Source organism: Arachis ipaensis, chromosome B03 (assembly GCF_000816755.2).
Source record: "Arachis ipaensis cultivar K30076 chromosome B03, Araip1.1, whole genome shotgun sequence".
Taxonomy (NCBI): Eukaryota; Viridiplantae; Streptophyta; class Magnoliopsida; order Fabales; family Fabaceae; genus Arachis; species Arachis ipaensis.
In genome coordinates, this window is record NC_029787.2 from 8449275 (window position 1) to 8471650 (window position 22376).

General features: G+C 37.6%; 2 protein-coding genes across 8 annotated transcripts; one reads left to right on the forward strand and one right to left on the reverse strand.

Annotated features, from left to right (window-relative positions):
- Positions 218-5207, forward strand: LOC107634072 (beta-galactosidase 13-like). Its single transcript, XM_016337654.2, has 18 exons — positions 218-707; positions 898-993; positions 1095-1210; positions 1304-1370; positions 1450-1542; positions 1628-1771; positions 1839-1933; positions 2011-2116; positions 2209-2412; positions 2553-2714; positions 2815-2993; positions 3083-3192; positions 3301-3410; positions 3507-3614; positions 3696-3800; positions 3890-4035; positions 4273-4621; positions 4770-5207. Exons 1-18 carry the CDS (start codon positions 540-542, stop codon positions 4896-4898), a joined length of 2487 nt encoding a protein of 828 aa, XP_016193140.2. The 5' UTR covers positions 218-539; the 3' UTR covers positions 4899-5207.
- Positions 8218-17524, reverse strand: LOC107628778 (E3 ubiquitin-protein ligase UPL3). 7 transcript variants are annotated; one of them, XM_021118011.1, is made up of 19 exons: positions 17341-17521; positions 16227-17231; positions 15929-16039; positions 15721-15837; positions 15426-15596; positions 15185-15346; positions 14794-15042; positions 14532-14653; positions 13012-14440; positions 12751-12846; positions 10824-12389; positions 10489-10713; positions 10288-10392; positions 9692-9772; positions 9526-9594; positions 9315-9443; positions 8931-9053; positions 8614-8837; positions 8218-8509 (listed from the first exon to the last, which is right to left on the reverse strand). In XM_021118011.1, the coding sequence occupies exons 2-18, from the start codon at positions 17145-17147 to the stop codon at positions 8772-8774; spliced, it is 5742 nt and encodes a 1913-aa protein (XP_020973670.1). In that variant the 5' UTR covers positions 17148-17231; positions 17341-17521; the 3' UTR covers positions 8218-8509; positions 8614-8771. The 7 variants fall into 7 exon arrangements, with proteins under 7 accessions (XP_020973670.1, XP_016186861.1, XP_016186863.1 ...); XM_016331375.2 differs by having other exon boundaries at positions 16227-17521; XM_016331377.2 differs by lacking the exon at positions 9315-9443 and having other exon boundaries at positions 16227-17523.

Below are 22376 nucleotides of genomic sequence, written 5' to 3' on the forward strand. Positions count from 1 at the left end.
TATATTTGTGTATAAATACAAAAATTATTTAATTTATTTTTAATATATATTTTAAATTTTAACATATATTTTATATATTTGATAATGGATTTTTTTGTATACAACTAAGATAGTTAATCAAATTATAGTGTAAATTAGAGTGGAGTACAATGAAGAAAAATAACCAGAACAACAGTAGTTAATTAGTGATGTGCCAAAAATAGAAAGAAAGCAGATCACATAAGAGGAAGTGAAAGAAGGAGAAATAATCAGCAAATTGATGAAGAATGGAAAGGAAGACAAAGCCTGTACCAATGATTTGTAACAGAAAATTAATTATTCAAAACAAGAGAAGCGTGCTTTTCTCCAATCACACTGATGTTACTGAACTCCCATCGAATTTCGGAGGCTCCAATCACACTCTCATATCTTAGCTTTCTCTTGTTTTATTTATTAATTACTCATCATCAATGCACGGTAATAGTAATGATAATGATGATTAACTAGTAGTAAGTAACCAGTGTGTAACTTAACAAGAAAAAATAAGCTAAGCTAAGATAATGTTTAGTCTCAAAGTGTTTTTACTTACCTTTGTCTCCTTAATCGTTTCCTCACTGGCCAAAAGTAACTTGAGCGAAGTTACTTACGATGGAAGATCACTCCTTATCAATGGAAAACGAGAGCTTTTTTACTCCGGTTCCATTCATTATACACGAAGCACTCCCGAGGTATCTCTGTATTTGTATCTGTGAAAATGTTTGATAACAAAAAAAATTAATCAAAAACAATCGACAACAATTAATAAATATTAAATAAGACAAATTCTGATTGTTTTTTTTTTTTATTTTGTCTTCTTAGTATTACTGTGTACTAGAGTTCAAGTAATTAATTAGTAGAAAATGGTTGATGTGTTTATAGATGTGGCCGGACCTTCTTGACAAGGCAAAACGTGGAGGTATAAACGTGATTCAAACTTACATATTTTGGAATGCTCATGAGCCTGAGAAAGGCCAGGTATGATGATGCAACGTTCATTCATTCATGCATGCATGACCTAACTTTATTTTAATTAAGAGAAATGATTAATTAATGCATGAATGTTGTATATGATGCAGTTCAAATTTGATCCTACTAACTATGATGTGGTGAGGTTTCTTAAGCTCATTCAAGACAGAGGAATGTATGTTACACTCAGGGTTGGACCTTTCATTCAAGCCGAATGGAATCACGGGTACATACATACACACCATAACCAATGTCTTCTTAGTCCAAACACATTCTTTTACTATTAAATAAATAAAGGGTTGTAATTTGTTTACAACAGTGGACTTCCATATTGGCTAAGAGAAGTACCTAACATCATATTCCGATCTAACAATGATCCCTTTAAGGTAACCACAAATGTTTAATTTCATTCTCTACTGAAATAATATCTAATTTCATGACTAATAATGGAATAATCCTTTGCAGAAATATATGCAAGAATATGTAACATCTGTGATAGTAAAGATGAAAGAAGAGAAGCTCTTTGCTTCCCAAGGAGGCCCCATAATATTGTCACAGGTTCTTGAATTCCCCTGCATTTTTTGTATCCTTATCTAAAAGTCTGTATTCAATATCATACATATTAACTGAAATTATTGTTCAGATTGAGAATGAGTACAACCACATTCAACTTGCTTATGATGAGGAGGGTGATAACTATGTCCAATGGGCTGCAAGAATGGCAGTTGGATTGGATACCGGAGTTCCGTGGATCATGTGCAAGCAAAGGGATGCTCCTGATCCAGTGGTAAGTTGTTCAAATTGAGACTTAAATGTGACTTGATAATGTTACCTACTTGCACTTCATTTTGCAGATCAATGCATGCAATGGAAGGCATTGTGGTGATACCTTCTCAGGACCAAACAAACCATACAAGCCACAAATCTGGACTGAAAACTGGACTGCTCAGTAAGTATGATTGGAAACTAATTTGTTCATTTCATGTTCAAGCTAATAATATTTTGTTGGTGATTTTGCAATTTCAGGTACAGAGTTTTTGGAGATCCACCATCACAAAGATCTGCAGAAGACATTGCCTTCTCAATTGTGCGCTTCTTCTCCAAGAATGGGTCCTTGGTCAACTACTATATGGTAATAATAATAATAACCTTTCATCTTCCAACTTGATTTTGATGAAATGAAACTAAAGGGGTACTATTGTTTCTGAAACTCTTTGTATGTAGTACCATGGTGGAACAAATTTTGGTAGAACAAGTTCTGCATTTTCGACAACTCGATACTACGATGAAGCTCCTCTTGATGAGTATGGTCTACAAAGAGATCCAAAATGGGGTCACCTCAGGGATGGTCATAGGGCTATCAATCTCTGTAAAAAGGTTCTCCTCTTTGGTTCTTCTACTGTCACCAAGCTAACCGAATTTAATGAGGTAATTAAGAATGCATCTCAACAACCTCCTCTTGGTTTTTATGCTTTTTAATGTATATATATAACATTACTGTTGGCATCAAATACAAATTTTGAGGAAAGAATCCTAGGCATCACAGAGATTGAGCATGAATTGTGCAGGTTATAAAGTTTGAGAAGGGTGATGGGTGTGTTGCTTTTCTTACAAACAACCACACCAAAGTGGATACAACTATAAACTTCAACGGAAAAGACTACTTTTTGCCACCACGTTCCATAAGCATCCTTGGTGATTGCAAGAATGTCATCTACAACACTCAACTTGTAATTAACTTCCTAATCAATCATTAATTATAATTATTATTACAATCAAAGCAGAAGATTTGTTTACACCTCTATATTTTGCATTGCCTCCACAAACTAGATTGCTTCACAACATAATTCAAGAAACTTCAAGAGGTCAAAGCTAGGAAACAATCATAAGTGGGAGATGTATGTTGAGGAGATTCCAACTACTTTGCAATTGAAACCAGATAAGAATGCACCTGCAGAGCTTTATAGCATGCTTAAGGACATGACTGATTATGCATGGTTCACCACAAGGTGAGTTTATAACTCTCTTCACTTCATTTTCATATATGTAGTGCAACATCATTCTCTTAAGACATTTTGAAATGTAATGTTTACTGCAGTGTTGAATTGGGACCAGAAGACTTCCCAAAGAAGGATGGAACATCCCCGGTTATTCGAATTCTGAGTCTCGGACATTCATTGTGTGCTTATGTAAATGGAGAATACATTGGTATGCAATGATAAATTTAGATACTGCCATATAAAACCATGCTTTGATCAAGTGCAAGTGATGGATCATTCTACTTAATAATTTGTCTATTGTGTTGATGTTTTTAAGGATCTGGCCATGGATCACATGAAGAGAAGGCTTTTGAGTTCCAAAAACCAGTGAAGTTCAGGATTGGAACTAACCATATATCTATCTTGGGTAGCACAGTGGGACTCCCAGTAAGAGGATCAAACTTTTTACTTCTATAAAATGTTGAAGTACATGTAAGGTTTAAGGAGGAAATTAGGAAAATAACATCTTTGTATTCCCTGCAGGACAGTGGAGCATACATGGAACACAGGTATGCTGGACCAAAGTCTATTACTATCCTTGGTCTGAACACTGGAACAATTGATGTTACTCATAATGGTTGGGGTCATCAGGTATTGTTTTGTTCCATTTAAAAAACATTGGATAAAGCATAGACAGAGACAGAAACATAAACACCACTTTTCTACTTTCAGGTTGGTCTTCAAGGTGAGAAGCTTGAAATTTTCACTGAGGCAGGATCAAAGAAGGTACAATGGAGTCCGGTAACCGGGCCAGTACAAGGTCTAAGGTGGTACAAGGTAAAGGGTTACAATGTTCAATTATTACAACTAACTTGCTTTGTAGCTTCCGAAGTTTATGTATTAATAATACATGTTGATTTTGGCAGACACATTTTGCAACTCCTGAAGGAAGAGATCCTGTTGCCATAAGGATGACTGGCATGGGGAAAGGAATGGTTTTTATCAATGGCAATAACATTGGTCGTTACTGGATGAGCTACCTCTCGCCTCTTGGAAAGCCTACTCAGGCCGAGTAAGTTAGGCGAAAACTCGCATGCAGTTGTTTTCATGTAGAGCCCATAGTAAAAAATCGTTAGATGATAATTTAGTTAAAACGAGTCTCAACTATCAACTTCACAGAAAGATAAACTGCACATGAGTCTTGGTCTAAAATCTATCATAAGATAACTTCAAATACTAAAAACTAATCAAATTTGCAATCTTAGAGACCAAATTGCATGTTGTTAAGTATGTGAGTTTGTTTGAACAGTTACCACATCCCAAGATCTTTCCTGAATCCACGTGACAACCTGCTTGTTGTGTTGGAGGAGGAGCCAGGGTCCCCAGATCAGGTTGTGATCAATACTGTGGACAGGAACACAATCTGCAGTTTCATCACTGAAAATCATCCACCAAATGTGAACTCATGGGAGGTCAAGGGCCAGAAACTGAAGCCTGTTGATGATACTCCTCCTGAAGCAGGAGCCACACTCATCTGTCCAGACCGAAACAAGATCACGGCCGTCGAGTTTGCAAGCTTCGGCGACCCTTCAGGCGTCTGTGGAGAATATGTTTTGGGAAAGTGCAATGCACCTAACTCCAAACAGATTATTGAGCAGGTATATATATCTATTTCGCTCGAGAGAACCTGCCAGAAGAAGCATAACTTGCCCCACAAGTTACATTATGCTTCTTCTGGTAGGTTCTCTGCGGCATTTTTCTCTTTTGTTTCGCTTTCTCTTATGAGATATGTTTGCAAATGAACAGGAATGCTTGGGAAAAGATTCATGTTTTGTTCCACTGTCAAAATTCAACAACGCAGTTGATTGCAAAGGTGTGGTTAAGACACTTGCTGTCCAAGTTAACTGTGGCTCACCTACAGCTGCCATGAGATGAAAAAGTGAAGACTGAATTTGAATGGTGGCCTAATTTTTTAGTTGTTTGTATGATATAAATGCAGAGTCTAACAAGAGAGACTCTCAGATTTTGGTTAGTTTTTTTGTTGTTGGTAGGTAGTAGTAACTACCTGACCTGAGTATTTGTGTCTGTATTCAACAACTTTGTTTTTTTCTTCTTCTTTTTTGTTAGTTATATTTATCCCAAGAAATGTTAATGTAGAAGAGAAGTTATAATAATTCGGTTTCCTTTTATATTAGCCAGCAGCTAGCATGGCCTCTGTTTTGGAGTAATGGAGTTCATGACTTTTAACAAAATAAAGTACTTGAGTGATTCTATTCCATTACCTGAAAAAGATTTAAGGTTTTCATGTTTCTATTATTATATATAGAAAAAAGGGTTAAAAAATAACAACCAAGACAACAGTTAGCTTCTAGAAGAAAAAAAAAAGCAGTATTATACAGCTAAAAAATAAAAAAATTCTAACCAGAATATTTGAAAGAAGATATAAAGGTGGTTCAATTAGTTAAAGTTGTGAGACTCATTTGTTCATGTAGAAGTTAATGATATCATCATGTTATTTTTTTTACCGAAGATATGGAGACTCAAACTCGCGATCTCTAAGTAAGTATGAGAAGACTATGCCATATAAGTTATAGCTTATTGGCATCACCATGTTATTTAGACAATAAAGTATTAGCAAAATTTATCTTGTATGATATTCTTCTAAAATTTTATTAAGAATGAAGGTTGTGGTAGGCTTAGAGAAGGAGGGTTGAATCTATACCTTTCTTTTAGTGGCTGTTATGACTCTTTTTAAACAAACTTTCAATTCTGATTTTGTTTGAACTTAGCAGCGAAAATTTATGAGACAATTTATTTTTGTCTCATGAATATCAGAAAACAGAACAGTGCAGAAAAGAAAAAAGCTAACACCAGCATATATCTTGGTTCGGTTGCCTTGTCCTATGCAACCTACGTCCAGTCTCCTCCACAACAATGGAGGAATTTCCACTATAGTTAACAGTATTACATATACCAATTCCACAGGATTGACCCAATCCTTTCACACTCAAGTTCTAACCTAACTTGACATTGGCTATGCTAATACCTAACTATTCACTCTTAGTGCTAACCCAACTAAAAAAGGATACCTCACAGGTACAAGATACAAGACATAAACATACTTAAAGAAATCTGAAATAAATCTAGACTTTTCTCTCAAATGTATCACTCAACCTTTTTCCACCCATGGCTTTTACTTGAGTTTTCTCACAATGTCTTTTCTCACAAGAAATTACAGAAAGATATACATAGAAAAGTACATTACAATCAGTAAAACATGAAGGAGATTGACTTCATCAGCAGCCTCTTAGCTATGTGCAAAACCAGATTTGCAAACTCAGATACAGTTCTTCAGTATTGGCCAAATGCTTCTTTGAAAGAAAACATTATCCAAGTAGAGGAACTTCTTTGCAGAACACTATTCTCACGCACTGGTTTTCTCTCCTTACTTCTTAATGAGCAGAAAGTCTTCTTTTATCTCCTTACATGTTGCTTGGTTCTTCCTCCAACGTCAACACCTTGAGTCTTGAGTCTCACCAACCCACAGATTCACTTTTTCTCCTTAATCCCCAGAGTAGAAACTCTCCTTCTGACTTCCTCATCTTGACCGAAAGCCATACAACAGCAACCACAAAAATTTTTCAATGGTCAACTTAATCTGAGCCATTGAGAAGCTACTTGGTCCCCAAGAATCACTTGTGACCGTAGATATACAGCAGATTATGGCAGAAAACAATTTTTCCTTGTATGCCATTTTCGGACTTGCAGAGAGTTTGGAAGAAGAGAAGAAGATCTGATGCATGCAATAGGAAATGAGTTACCTTTAACCTAAGCTTGATTTGGTTTGAACTTTGAGATTTGACATCTGCCTTTCAAGCTTAATCATTCTCTCTCTTGCTTCTTTGGTAACTAGCTTAGGGAAGAAGGTCTTTCTCTCTTTCTTACTTTTCTGAGTTCCTGACCAACTCATAGAGGTGAACGTTGCTTTTGATTGAAGCACATTGAAAGAGTGAAGACTTCAATCTTGTATGAGAAGCTTTGTGGGATGGACACGGGCTTGGATTTGGTTTCCATTAAGCAACCCGTTTTAATTTTTCTATCCTTGTTTTCCTTATGGGCTTCGTTTATGTTATTGACCCATCACTTCTTGTTTTATTTTCCATTCCATTTGGGCTGTAATTCAAATTTTGGCCTGCAATATTTTATAAATAATTAGTAATATGTAATTAAAATTAATCAACACTAATTATTTATTTTGCCCAAAAATAATGTTTATCATCACTAATTAATTTGGTTAATTTCTTAACTCAACAAAGAAAAATGATGCAACTACATTCTACTTCGATTAAAAAGAAAAGAAATCTTATACAAATGTCAAAAAGTAGTTATTTATAAGAAACCAAATATTTACATTGAAACAAAGACACCAAATATTATTTTTATAAAACAAAAATAGAATTAAATAATTGAATAGAAGTTGTATTATAAAATATAAAACATATTAGGTTAAGTGTCAGTTAAAACTTAAAAGTATAACATAGTCATCAATACCTGTGCTGTATGTGCAAAGGCATTTTTTCCGTTTTTACAATGTTCATATTTTTTCTTTTGAATATTTTTAGGGAGTTGTTAATTTGTTATGAAATAATTGGGGACTTCTTATACAGAATGCCGTTAGATTTAAGATTTGTATGTTACAAGATTAGTGGGAAACGCTAACAATCATTCTTATAGCCAACCATTTCATATGATAGCGCTATCAAAAAATGAAAAGAAAAGAAAAGAAGAATGCTAAGTACGGGAAGAACTACTGCTTGTCTCTAATAATACTAAAATATCGGATGTTTTGTTCAGCAAATTACACAACTAAAGCACTCGTCGTGCTCTTTATTCTTCATTTTAATGAATTTCTGGGTATTAAGCATCATTAGAAGAATAAACTCCATAACATAGTCGCTTTTTTTCAATTAACATGAGAATTTTTTAACATGCTTATTTAACGTGAGAAGGATGTAGCAGTCTCCAAGTAAAAGATAACTTTCGTACGTTTCGTTTTTTCATCAAAATTTTACATAAATATTAAATAATCATGTACGAATGAATATTAACTCGTTAAAAGTAAAACTTTAGTGCATGTTATCGAATTATATTCGATGTACACTGCCAATTTCTTTACCATGCCCTACGCCCAAAATGCACAAGAACAAATCTTAGACAGCATTCATTTCGAAAAGAGTAGCTAAATCCATTCATGTAGAAGAAATCTAATGGGACAAAATTTATCATCATGAAGCTCCCACATGACAAAATCTAACAGGAATATAATGAAATCATAAAACATAATTCAAATTATTTCTATTCCCTTTTACCATAATATTCCATACATGTATAATAACTAGCTGCCAATAATTTGACTTGCAAACAGAATGAAGAATTTAGGGAGGCAAAAAAAAACTCAACATTCCTATGTTTATTTACACGTTCTAATAGCTAAAATGAGCTCCGCGAATCCCTTTACAACTTGAAAATGTGCCAATCCGATTCAGCTGCCATTTATACATGAATTCATGTTAGTTAGAAGAAAAGAAAGAAAGGAAGTAAAGAGAGAATCTAGCAAGACCAAGTTACTAACAGAAAGTGATACACCAACCTGAACTTTGCCACAACTTTCGATGACCAGCCCAAACTAGGCCATTATTTGAGATGAGAAGAGGGGAAATACATGCAACCAAAAATTAATTCAGCCTCAAAAGTAAGCCCTGATTCATCATATTAACATTCAGGGACAGCTTGGTTAGTTCCTGAGACTCATGATAAATCAAAGGATCCCTGCCCTTCATTGATTGCATAGAGTAGTTTCTTGGACATAATTTCCTGCCAAGAAAATGTGGAGTATTGTAAATCAGTGCCAAAAGAAACCTCAATGAGCATGATAATGAATCATCAAATCTATATGATGAATTATACCTTGGTAGAATAGGGAGGAAGCTTCAAGTAATTAGCACATGTCATCACACTTGGCAAGTCATCATCTGCTGATTCCGAAGGCCCATTCCCATTAGACGAAGCATTGGCTGCAGTTGACGAAAGCTGCACCCACACATGCAATCATATGTTAAAATTGTACTTGGTTATTAAAAGAGAAGATCATCTTAGCATATTTAGGCCCCCATTAAACTAAAGATGTAATGAGTTATTAGAGCAACAAATCCACTTGACTTTTATCACAATAAAGTCAGGTTAATTGCTAGCCACTACCATTTTGACAGGCAGGCAGGCAGTCAACCAAGACACCACATTACAAAGAATTTTGCATTGAAATATACCATCCAAGAGAAACATGTGCCATACCTTCCTCACAATAGTTAGTTTCGGATTTAGAACTGCCAGTCCACCAGGGGGTAGCCTAGGTGCACCAGTAACAAATTGACAGAAAGCGCGTTGCTGTTCTGGTGTAAACTCTCCCATAATTTCAAGTAACTGAAATAGCATCAATCAGGATGAGAATAAAATATAACCCTAATTTTCCAATCACATTATTTCTAACACACAGAAATTGTACATTGACTATGGCAGGGCTCTTGGCAGTGTATCCATGGTCAAACTTTATATGGTCAACTAGTGTATCAGCCTGCAGAAAAGCAAGAAAACAGGAAAAATGATTCACCTGCCATTGGTAAGATTTAAATTATTGTCATAAGCATTGATAAAATAGCATAAGAAAAGACCTTCCACATCTCCCTACGACCACAAAGCAGGTAGTCCAGTTCTTGAGGAGTAAAAATTTGCAAAGACGATATGTCAAAAACCTGAAATGACCAAAAGAAAGAAACAAGTGACAAGTGTTAAAATTTTGAATTCAAGTGAACTGGAAAAAGAATCCTTAACTAATTTGCCAACTATAGTCCAGCTCATCTGTTTGCCTTGTTGATGCAAGCAGTAAACCACCACCCTCTTAATTCACAAACAATATCAAGACACATAGATAAGGCTATGTACAAAAAACAACTCAATGACATGTCACCTTATTGATGCTATGTATCAGTGAACTCTAAAGTTCAGAAATAGCAGCAGAGGAAAAAAATATTTAATCCTATAAAAATTTAATCCGTCAAGTTCTCTTTCAGCATGTCTCAGGGATAATTAAAAAAAATTAGTAAAGGGGGAGACAAGAATAGGCCATGATTAAAATAAATAATAAATATAATACAATCTAATACTAGAACTTCCCAATAACAATCAAAACTCATTTTGAGAATTTAATACCAAACATAATCTAATCAAAATTATAACTCCTTTCTATTGATGAAGATCAGTATCTAACCTGGTTGAATCCTGCTTTAAATGCTTCCATTTGACGTGTGATCCCAGTCTTGACAGTTGCATCAACTACCAAAGATATATACTCCTCCAAATTATTAATGTCAACCTGAAAATTGGCAGAAGGTTAAACTCAATTTGAAAAATGTAGTAAAACGGAAGCCAAAATGAGAAAGAAAGACTGAATATAGGTTTAACTGCATACAATTTCATCTCCTGATTTCAAGATGTACTCAGGATAGCCGGGAAGAGTAAAATCCAAGCAGAGGTCTTCAACCGGAGCCCCACGGAAATGTAAATTACTATTCACATCGGTGTAACTACCACCAGTAGATTCTAGATGATATTTCCGGCAGACAAGTGCATTCAACTCTTGCAAAGTTTTTCCAAGCTCAGCATCAATGAAAAGAATGTCATGCAAATCAAGCTCCTGCAAAATTTGTAGGTTAAACATGTGTTCATCAAATGAAATCAGCTTTTAGATTGACTATACATATGATTTTTATAATGGGCAACATATCAGTAGTTGAAAGAACTTACTTGACCAAGAACAAGCTTATAAAATGCCACTGACAAGGGCAAATCCAACAGACGTCCATCCTGGAGAGCTTTAGCAACCACACGGCCCAAAAGTCGGAAATACTCGATCGCCTTAGAAAACTGACTACCCTCTGTTGCATCGGCATTTGAAGGCCAAGGCTGTGGAAACAACCCAAGAGGAGCTTGAACAAGTTCTCCATCACCAGCAAGAGAACCTTCACTGCTTTTCATTTTCTTTTCATCTCCATCAATTTCCATTTGATATTTCTCTGAGGAATCTGATCTCCACATTTGTAGTCCAACTTTTTGCAAGTCATGACTTAGAAGTGTATAAAACTCAAGTGTGGGACCAAGGCCAGTACCAACTTCACCAAAATATTCAACTTCAAGTACAGCCTTTTGGCTAGAATACATCTCCATCACTTTAGCAGCAGAATCCAATATGCGGTTTCGAGAGACACGAACCTTTTGACGCTGCAATCTCCCAACCCTTACCTCTCTTTCATTTGTTGATCCATGACCATCAGCACCCTGCTGCTGTTGAAGTCGATACAGGGCACGGGATAACCCAAAGGCAGTTGAATAGAAGTACTGTCGCCTGGTCTCAAAAGGAAACAAAAATGGGCATGCTTTAGTTAACTGGTAACACCATGAGGGAAGACTCCCACTACACAGGGCAAGGGCATCTTGTATCTGCCTAGCTAATTTTGGAGTTAATTTGCTGCTTATGAATTCTTCTGAAGAAACTCTTGCACCAGTGGTAACACCTAACTCATCTAAATTCGAAAGCTTCCCCTCAGCAAAACTCTCAGTAATGACCTGGGCCCTCAAGCGAGGTGCAAGCTGGTTCAAACCCTCCAAAACACGCAATAGCGCCAATATATTGTATGTAGGATTAGATTTCTCAAGCTCACAAGGCAATTCTCCCTGCAAAATGCTATCGAGAACGGATGCCTGATGAAGCTTTGGTTCAGTACTAGAATTTGACACAGAACCAGATTTGCCAGATTTTGACACATTAGAACTTGAACCACCAGTGGAAGCCCTATCCGTTTGGCTATCTGCCCTCTGATAAGTTATGGTGTAAATATCACCCCATAGCCTGCTTCCATCGCTGGACACATAGTCACTGCCACCAAACCTCTCATCATCATCTTCATCTAGCACCAGTTGTCTTTGAATTGCTTGATATATAGTCAAATGCCTGTTAAGCTGCTTCCCACCAGCAGTAAAGATCAACTTCGGAGGTTCATTAGAACTACTGAACAGCGGTCGTCCTTGCCTATCCCTACCACCCCTGATACCTCTGTTATTAGCAGATCCAAGTCCTGCCATGGCAGCAGCAGCAAAGGACATTGCACCTCTTGAACCAGATGAATAGCTACTCCTAAAATCAGCTGAATCTGATCCCCTGGCAGTACCAACTTTGCTGCTAGAACCTGAGGCAGCATTAGTCTGGCCATCACCTGTAGCAGGAGCAGCACTACTCTCTTCAGCCGAGTCACCCAATTTCACATCATGTACTTTGTCAGGCAAGCAAACAGGAAGAGAATCATCCCTCAAGACCTGCACAACAAAATTTTAAAGAAGACATTAGTAACTAACAGATGCAACTGAGCTTAATGATGCTGTTCAACCCTGATTAATAACAAATAAGGATGAATGTTAAAAATCTAAAATTGAAAGGATAAGAGAATTTAGACAAGATAAAATTTGAATAGAAGATAGGGGAACAGCGCCAAATATAGTGCAAGCAATTAAAACTGCACAGAATTGAACTTATCAAAAGCTATATTAATCATGAGAAAAAGAGAAAACAGCNNCCCCACCCCAAAAAAAAAAAAAAACAATTATTCAGAAGAGATACTATTAAAACACGGAAAAAGAATCTTAGCCAAATGAGGAAGAAGAAACAATTATAGCATACATCTTCATGGTCATCATCTTCGTCATCAGAGATGTCATCATCTTCAATCACCAATGCCTCATCGATCTCAACAGGGGAAATATCCAGTTCCTCATCCTATCATAAAGGAACGGAAGATAATCAGCATATAAAAGAGAGAACAGAAAACAAAAATCAACAGCACAAATGCATAGCCAGATCTGCAGGTGAAAACAGTTGAAGACTAAATAACTTGTAAACTTAATAGAGGTTGTAGCATCATGAAATCAAGTCATAGCATACCTCGGAAGTGGAGTCGCCATTTGCCGGCTTCATTTGCTCTTCTTTATCAATAGCTGCTCTTCTGCGTGCTGCATTCCTGGTTTGAGGTCCTCTTGCCTCTTCTTGTGCTGGCTTTAAAACAGCTTTTCCCTTGCCCTTAGACGAGCTTGTGCCTTTATCTGGAGTTGTCTCCTTTTTTGGCGTATCACCTATATTAACGGATGATCTGGATCTGGTAGAATGACGGCGGGTAGTGGAAGGAGTAGACGTAGAAGGTGATGGAACGCCAGCCTGTGCAGGAGTTGTACCAGATTCAGAGTTCCCAGCTGGTATGGACACCTTCTGACCAGATTCACTTCGCTGGATACGGGGCCAAAGAAATTCCTCAATCGCTGCTAGACATGCCAATGGATCAATCAGCACAACATTCGATGAATAGTCCTTGAGTGACTTTTCACCCTGGGCTCGACAGAGACGCAACTTAAAGGGTTGAGACAAAGCACTTAGTCCAGAAGAGAGGCGTGCACTTCCACTAGAAGACCTAGATGAATGGCTAAGAACCACAGGGAAACGCTCTAAGGAAGACAAAGCATTTTGAAGCTTCTGGACCAAGACAGTCATTGGAGCAACAGAACCCTCATGAGTACTAGGAGGAAGTGCGACAGCTATAAACAACTTGAACCTTGTAAGTGCTAGCTGGCGAAGCTTGGGAAGGTTGGTTTCAGAGGTTCGGTCCTTGGAGAAATTTCCACAAGAAAAATAATTGAGCAAAGCTGCAACAACTCCACTGCCAATAAATTCAAAAGTAGATACACCATCCCCTTTGCCAAGTTCCTTTAGCATGTCAGAGATAACCCCAATCAAATAATCTTCCTTGTTAGCAGAAATCTCTTCCACAACAAATCCTGTAGTTTTTGATTTCCCCTTTCCAGTAGACCTTTGATCATCAACACCAGCATTTAATTTTGTGCAGAGATTTTTCAGACACAACAGATCATCAGTAACACCCACTTCAGCAGCCCCAGGATCTGAAGGAAAGTACTTGTCTTTAAAAGCTTTTGCAGCTGTGCTGACAGATAACCGGATACTAGAATTTACTGCTGGAATATCCACAGAACCAGGAGGTGAACCAACATTTCCAGAAACTGGACTCTTCGAATCATCCATGGGATTTCCATCAGGATTGTTGTTACCACTACGGCGACGATAACGCCTAGAGCGAGATGATGCTCCAGATACAGAATCATTCTCCTTCTCGGCAGAAGATGCTTGTGCAGGGACACTTGTTGAATTACCAGCCAAAATAAGTTGGTCCACTGCATGGACAACACCTTCTCTGATAAACATCTTAGAAAATGTCCCAGGAAGCTTTTCCATAAGAATTTCAGCAATTTGCAAGGCAGGAACTAGAACATGTGGATCTTTCCAGGCTAGGACACCGGCTAAGAAACTGTAAGATCGTAACACCATTTGATAAGTGTCCAAAACCATTAAAACGCCAAGGGTTTCAAGCTATTCAAATCAAATGAATTACTAGATACCTTGATATATTTGTCACACTCAACAAAGACTGGATCATCTCAGCTGTACTGAAATACATCAGTTTTCCAATTACAGAAAGGCATTTATGCCGAACAGGACCATTAACACTAGAACCATAAATCTGTTTCATAACCAAACCAAGACTGATAAGATTAATCACCGAAGGGGATGTATAAGTAAAGTTGCAATGAAACAGAGCTGAATATTTCCACTGCAACTAATATATGAAGCATAATTTAAGCATATGCAATAAATGTAAACCTGTACTAAAACTGGGAGGAGATCCATTGCAAATTGCTGAAGTAACTCAGGCTGATCATTTAGTAGTTTCTCCCGAGCAGATATCTCGGGAGCATTTCCGTTTGTGTCTTCTTGTTTCCCAGAACTTCCAGTAGGAGGCTTTCTTATAACAGGCCCTTTAACAAACATGCTGGTACTTACAGGGAGGGAAATTGTTCCTTGTGGCAATGGGGGCAGAAGCTCATTTGCAAGGTTCACAATCTCAAATATCTGTTTATTAGAGAACATGGTTAGAATATTTCACCTCAGAAAGAGAGAGAAGAGCAAATATCGAGTATCAAAACTGTAATTCAAGGTAAAAATCTGCCCAATGAGCACAGAACCAAAAGAAGAAATCCACAGAGCACTATACCTGATCTGGCGGCCTACTCAAGGCAGGAGACACGGAAACACTTGAAGAAACTCCAGACCCAGACAGAATATCTTTAAGAATGCCACTGATTCCCAGGAGAAGCAAAGTTTTAGCCCCAAGAGGTGACCCACTTGCGCAGGTTGAAAGAAGTCGAATTAAACCCTGCATATGCCTATAAAGTTAACTACCAACTACAGAAGGCAAAAGCCTCAAACATAAAATGGAGTAGAACTGCACTTACAGTATATGTTGATGTGCTGAGGGAAGCTTGTCCACCTCCAGAGCTGCTGGTCGAAATCAGAGAAGCAGCTTGTGTTACTAGTCCATGATTACACAATTCATCTAATTTGTCCGGAGATGATGCAAATGCTTCAGCTATTCGAGTCAAACATACAGAGGCATGCTCCAGGACCTACAAAATTTAGAATTGCATCGGTGCAAAAATCATCTCCACTTCCCTCTTCTCAAATATAAGTTCTTTTACAGCTAAAACTCTCGGCGTAGCAAGAAAAAAAATAATGAAAATATGGTCTTACCTTCGCATCATGGTACTGAAGGAGATTGGTCAAAAGAGGAACGGCTTCCATCACAAAGTCAGCTGCATCCGAAGGAAGCTTCTTGCACATATTTGCAGCAGTGGACAATGCCACCCGCTGGAAACATAGAATCATGTCAATATCAGAATGTCAAGTGCTAACCAGATTTGCTCACATTTGAGCATTTCAGCTTTCACTAATCATTTACCTGAACTCCTGTAGAAAAGAAATCCAAATAAGAAAGCACAGCCATAAGTGCACCAGCTCGAAGGCAAGCAGTTGGGTGCTCCTGAGATATCTTCTTTAGTGCTTGAAGAGACTGTAAAACCACAAATCACAGTAAGGAAACAATAAGAACACCGTTCCATCAATGTCATATCAATTTAATGCACAATATCCCTTCAACAAGAAAACCAGTGGCAACATGTAATATTAGTTCTAAGTTACCAATGGCAACGCCAATGGGAATTTCACCAATCATACAACACTAATGGAGAGTGAACAACCTGCTCAGCTAAGTCCATATACTCTATGGTAAGCAACCTCGCACAGAATATTGACACAGCACCATAATGCACAACCGCGGCACAAGATGAAGGCAACACATCACAGAGATGTGTAAGCGCCCTTGCAGCAAGAAGCATGATATCAGGGTTACTCTCATGATTCAGCAACCCAACAAGCACAGGAACAAACGAATCAACAGAGAAAGTGCTGAGCGATTCCTCAGTCCCAATCGAGAGCATCTCACACAGCTGCGTCAATGCCTCCACCTGTCTACCTTCTTCTCCATCTGCCCTCAACCCGAAAAGGATTTTCTTCAGCCTACCACTCTGATGAGAGGCCGAAGACGAACCCATGGCCGATGATGGAAGCAGATCGTCCAAACCAGCGCCGAGTTTCCGAAGAAGGCCCTGGAGGGCACTGCTGGCTGATGTCAAGTTCTGATGCAGAATCCCAACTCCGCCCTCGCTATCATCATCATCGTCTCCAACGCCTCCAGTTTCCATGTTCAATGCCAATCCTCTTTCGGCATCCCTTTCCCTGACCCTGACATCGTGCTCCTTCTCTTTCCCCTTGTCGGAATTGTCTCTATCGGCGGAATTCTTCCCGCGATTTCTGCGCGAGCCTGATGATTCGTTGGTTGAGTCCATCGGAGGAGGGAGAGGAGGATTAGGGTTCTTAGGCGGTAAGGGATCCTTGGCGGTGGAACGAGACGCTGCGCGGGAACGAGTGGTGACTGTTTTTGTGGCGGCGGGTGCGGTTGCTGCTGCGGCGGAAGAAGAAGAGGAAGAGTTGTTGTTGCTGCTGTTTGCGTTGTTGTGGCTGAGGCGTGCGCGCTTGCTGGAACGAGTGGTGGGAACAGAGGAGGAAGATGAAGGGGCAGCTGAGGAAGCCTCCGCCCGCTTCCGGCTCCGAGTTTCCATACAAGAACTCACCCACCCCTCAACGAGTCAACTCGCTCGCCACCGGAAAGGCGGCGATTCACACTACCATCGATGGAACGAACCCTAGCATCGAATAGAGTAAATAGATCGACACAAAAAATAATAAAGCTTCGGTTCGGAACAATCAGCTGGGGCAAAAAAATCCCCAAATCGAAACCCTAGAAATCGTTACCGGGAGTAATTTCGCGCGCAGATGACGATTCGGTAAGTGAAATTTTGAAGATAGAGAGTGTGTTGTGTGTAATCGACGGAGATAGAAAATGAGAGATGGTTGGGAGAATGAAATTGAAAACCCTAAGGAAGGGAAAAAGGGGAAAAGAATCAATAAAGAGACAGAGGAGGAAGACGAGCCTTTTATATGTAAATTTCTTTGTATATTTTTTATATAATTTTAATTAATCTACTTTTTTTTTTTTAATTTATAATTTTGTGGTGAGTGGATTGGAGAGTGTGATGGAACAGTGGCTGTGAATGACGAAGTTGGGGTGAGCGCGTTCGGTGGCTCTGCCGCAGTGTGGCGCGTAAGCTTCCAGCTCTCTCTCCAACGACGTACTTTTATTAAAGCTTTTCAATTTTTCATACATGTACCCACGGGCCACGTAGCTAACTAGTTCAAACCCAATTTGTTATTCCACAAACCAAAAATAATTAAAAACTGACTTATCTGACTAAGGTTGTCTATTTTTCTTCAATACTCTAAATTCATCCATGTTAGATTCCATATAATTATAAAAAAATTAAATATTAATTATTATTAATTTTATAATTTTTATAAAATATGTATCCTATTATTTTAATTTAAGAGTAATTAATTTTTATTTTATTATTTTACTAATTTCTTCGTTTTAGAAGATTAAGAGTAAAGGAGAGGAAGTTTATTTGTTTTTTGTTTTTTGAGTGTAGAGAGCTGGTTGAACTGGGCGGGCCGAAGACAGGTAAAGGTATCAATTGATTGGGTCAGATCCAAGGTTTTGGTTCTCATTCAGCTTTGGACCTGAAAGCGGGCCACATAGTATACATTCCAAAACAAAGTTAGCGGTCTCAGGCAAACAAAAACAAGTTTCTCAAAATACAGACCAAAATATTTAAGACTACAAATACGGCATCACAATAAAAACCAAAAGGGGTTTTTTTTTTTTTTTGTGACTACATACAAAAGGGATTTATTTCCCTACGAACGATTATTATTTATTAATTTATACGTATTGGTATTGTAACACCCTACCATGCAGTCTACAGAGTCGTTTCCCTTCATTTCAGGGTTTGCATTATCTATTATACCTTTACCTCGCCCGCAACTGCGTTCGCGAGTCGACATCTGATTTCTGGTCACACCAAACAAGTGATATCAATTTGATCAATTTCAATATCGCAAGTCCAGTACTTTTAAGTCTCAAATATATGCTCATGGACATTCATGCCACATATATCAACTAGATAACCTAATTTAGCATGTATAGACATTTAGAGTATATTTAGAAAGCATAGTCATTCCGTCCCTCATACTCTACAGGAACGAACTACTCTGATACCATAATGTAGCACCCTACCACACAGAGTCTTATGTTTAAGTCATAAAACAGAGGTGACGAGGTATTACAACCTCTAAAAATAAAATCATACATATAATATAAATGAAAAACTGTTTTATCTAGGAGCCTTTGAAGAAAAATATTAAATAAACACGTTAAATAGAAAAGCGCATTACTCTCGAAAACGATAAACATATACCAGACAGGATCAGAGTAAAGCAACATATATACATAGGAAAAGAATTCTAAAAATACAAATAACAAAGCTTTTGACTCGACTCGCGAAGTTAAAACCGATCAGAGCATATATACATATATACAAGATAAAACCCAAAATGCCCAAAAAGACAGTTTACAACACCTATTTCTCCAATTAAGCCTCTACAAGGGATAAAGCATAATATACATACAGTGGAGATAATAAGTATCTACATATATACATCAAAACCGAAATAAACTCCTAAAAGCACAAAAGATCTTCGCTTTCAGAAGTTCCCAATATGCCTCAGCGAGGTGTCTCATGGCTTGCATCTGAAAACCACAAAATATGTATGGGGTGAGAATCAGAGGTTCTCAACATGGTAACAATGCTCACATAACTAACATATAAGGTTTCGGGAAAGCCAGAGGCGATCCTAGAACTTCCGACAATAAATTCAAACTTAAAACTAAAACTGAAAACCATAAATAGGGTAGGCTATCTAAGGTTCTTATTTCTAATTCCTTTCTTACTTAAACCCTAATTTCCACCTTCCTCCAATCATCCAAAGCTCCAGTGTACAGACAAACAATACAGACAAAGAAAAACACAATGGCGGGCTGGCCCGCCCCGCCCCGCCTAGTGAGGCGGTCCCAAAATTCCAGCCCGCCAAATATCTTTTTTTTTTTACTTTTAACTATTAAATAATATATATAAAAGCATAAAAAAATCTCTTCTATTTTTTACTTTTAACTATTATAATTTCTAAAAGTATAAACAAATTATAATTTTTATATTCACAAACATTAAAGTCTTTGTAATTATAAATATCTAATAAACATAATTATAAACCAAGTTTTCATCCAAAACATAATTATAAATATTTTTCCCAAAGCAAAATAAACATAATCCAAAACATAATTATAAATAGTCTCTAAAACAAAATAAACATAATCCAAAACACTCAATTTTCATCTTCATTCTCTTGTAAGTTGGGTTGGGGGAAGTTAGGTTTTGGCAAAAAAAATTGTAAAAATATCCCTTGATAAAAAAATACTAAGCCCGACGGGGAAGCCCGCCCCGCCCGCCAAAGCCCGCGGTTTAAGCAGTGCGGATTAGGCGGGCTTTTGCTATTTGACGGTCCTAATTTTCCAGCTCAGTCCGCCTTTTTTAGCGGGTTACGCGAGCCGGCCTGGCGGGTTTAGGCCCGTTTGCCACCCTTACAAGTAAGATACAGATACAGCAAACAGAATATATAGCAGTTAAGCATGAATATCAATTACGCAAACCCAAGAACGCAAAACCAAATAAGACACATAAATGCATATGATGCATGCCTTTCCTACTAGCCATAAGCTCACGTGTCAGTTACTTTGCCAGAATCTGACACAACTGGTAGCTAACCCGGATACCGTCTTCTTGAAAATTGGTGGGCGGTACACCACCACGAACCCCACCACTGCGAGCGGTACACCACCACGAACCTCGCAAGATTTTCGATTGGAAAAACAACACACACAAGTGGGCGGTAAACCACCACGAACCCCACATAGCATTCTCATTTAAAAATATGTGGGTGGTAAACCACCATAAACCACCACAAATCCCACAAAGCATTGTCATTTAAAAAAAAAAATATGTGGGCGGTAAAGCACCACAAACCCCACATACGTCTCGACACTGGACAAGCGATAAACCACCACGAACCTTGCCAGGTCAAAACTCAAGAAAAGTCAATTTCATCTTCAAATTCATTATAAATCATTCGCACCTCCATTCCTAATCATATCTCATTCATCACAAATATTAACATCAATATCATCTTCGTCATACTATATTCATTATTTTCCAACAAAATCAGTCGTTGTTATAACTCACCCAAACCTCTACCCTCTACTCTATTGGCTCTAAATTTATGACGGTAAACATCCATTCTTAATTCACCCACTACCTCTCGTGCTTACCCCAAAGTATAAATACTAGCTATCGTACTTTTCACAGGTTTTACAGAGGTTTGGAAGGTTAGAAGAATGGTTTAAAATGTTAAAAAAGCACATTTTCAGAAGAACAGAGGTCCGCGTATGCGGAACCCTGCTCGCGTGCACAGGAAGCAATTTTGGACACTCTCGCGTACGTGTCACTGGTTCACGTACGCGATCCCCTCAACTCGAGAGCTATGCCCGCGTCACGTGTGCCCCTCGCGTACACGTGCATAGCAGAAGTTGCAAAAATGCTGCTATGTCCAGAATTCCTGTTCTGTACACCAAACTTCGGACGCGTATAACTTGTTCGTTTTAAAATATTTTTCATCCGTTATTCGAATGGTGTAAACTCTGTTGTGCTATCGCTGCCCTGTGTGTGTGTGTCATCGTGCTTTTGCCGTCCTTACGTCATTTGAATGTGTTAGGAAGCTAATGGGACAGGGCGGCGAAAGCACGATGACGCGATATAGGGCGGCGAAAGCACGATGCCGCGATGCAGGACAACGAAGGCGGGACACGGACTATAACAGGAGGGTGCAAAATAGGGGAGCATGCAAAGGAGAAAGGTTGGGAATGCAACAAGGAAAGAGAGAAGAGCATTGAGAGAATTCATTTTTTCTGGATGGGTTAGGATAAAGAACAAGAACAATGGGTTAGGGTAAAAAACAAACACAAAAATAGCTACTAGATTTTTTTTTTTAAATTGGAATTATTTTTAATGTTAATTGATTTTTCGTTTTACTTTTTTAAATAATTTGATGAGTTGATTTTTATTTTAATTGTTATTAAAGAAGAGTATTTGTGTGATAAAAATAAAAAGAATTATTTAGTCATTTAATAAAAATAATTAAAAGGATATATTTGTGTTTTTGTAATATTAATGAAGGTATTTTTATATATACAATCACATAATATTTTTAAAAAAAATGTTGGTGTGGATAAATATAATTTATGTGATAAATTTTTATTTGTCTATTTTTTATATTATACCGATACCTATAAATTACCGAAACAAACACTTAAAAAAAATCCAAAAATGTCATAAAATAATTTATGAGTATTGAATATAAGTGGCGAAAAAGTTAAGATATTTTAGAACATCATTGTCTTGTCGAGTGGTGGTGATCTCCCCCCACTACATGCAATGCACACAACATGACAACAACGAGTAGTGTTTAATCAAATCAAATCAAGCATTTGGCTGTTGACATAATAAATAATTAATTAGTCTTCGTTAATTATTCTTCGAGAGTGAATTTTATAAAACACTAATGGGGTCATCTCCTAGTAGGAGAGCATAAAGCCACGGTTCTGCTCACTAATCAAGTCCTTTAATTTATTTATTTTCCTCAACTACGGTTCTGCTCACTAATCAAGTCCTTTAATTTATTTATTTTCCTCAACTCATAAGATAACGTTAAGAATGGAATGAGGCTTTACCATATTTAAACTTTTATTGCGGGTTAAATCAGTTTTAAAAATTTTAAAATTAGAC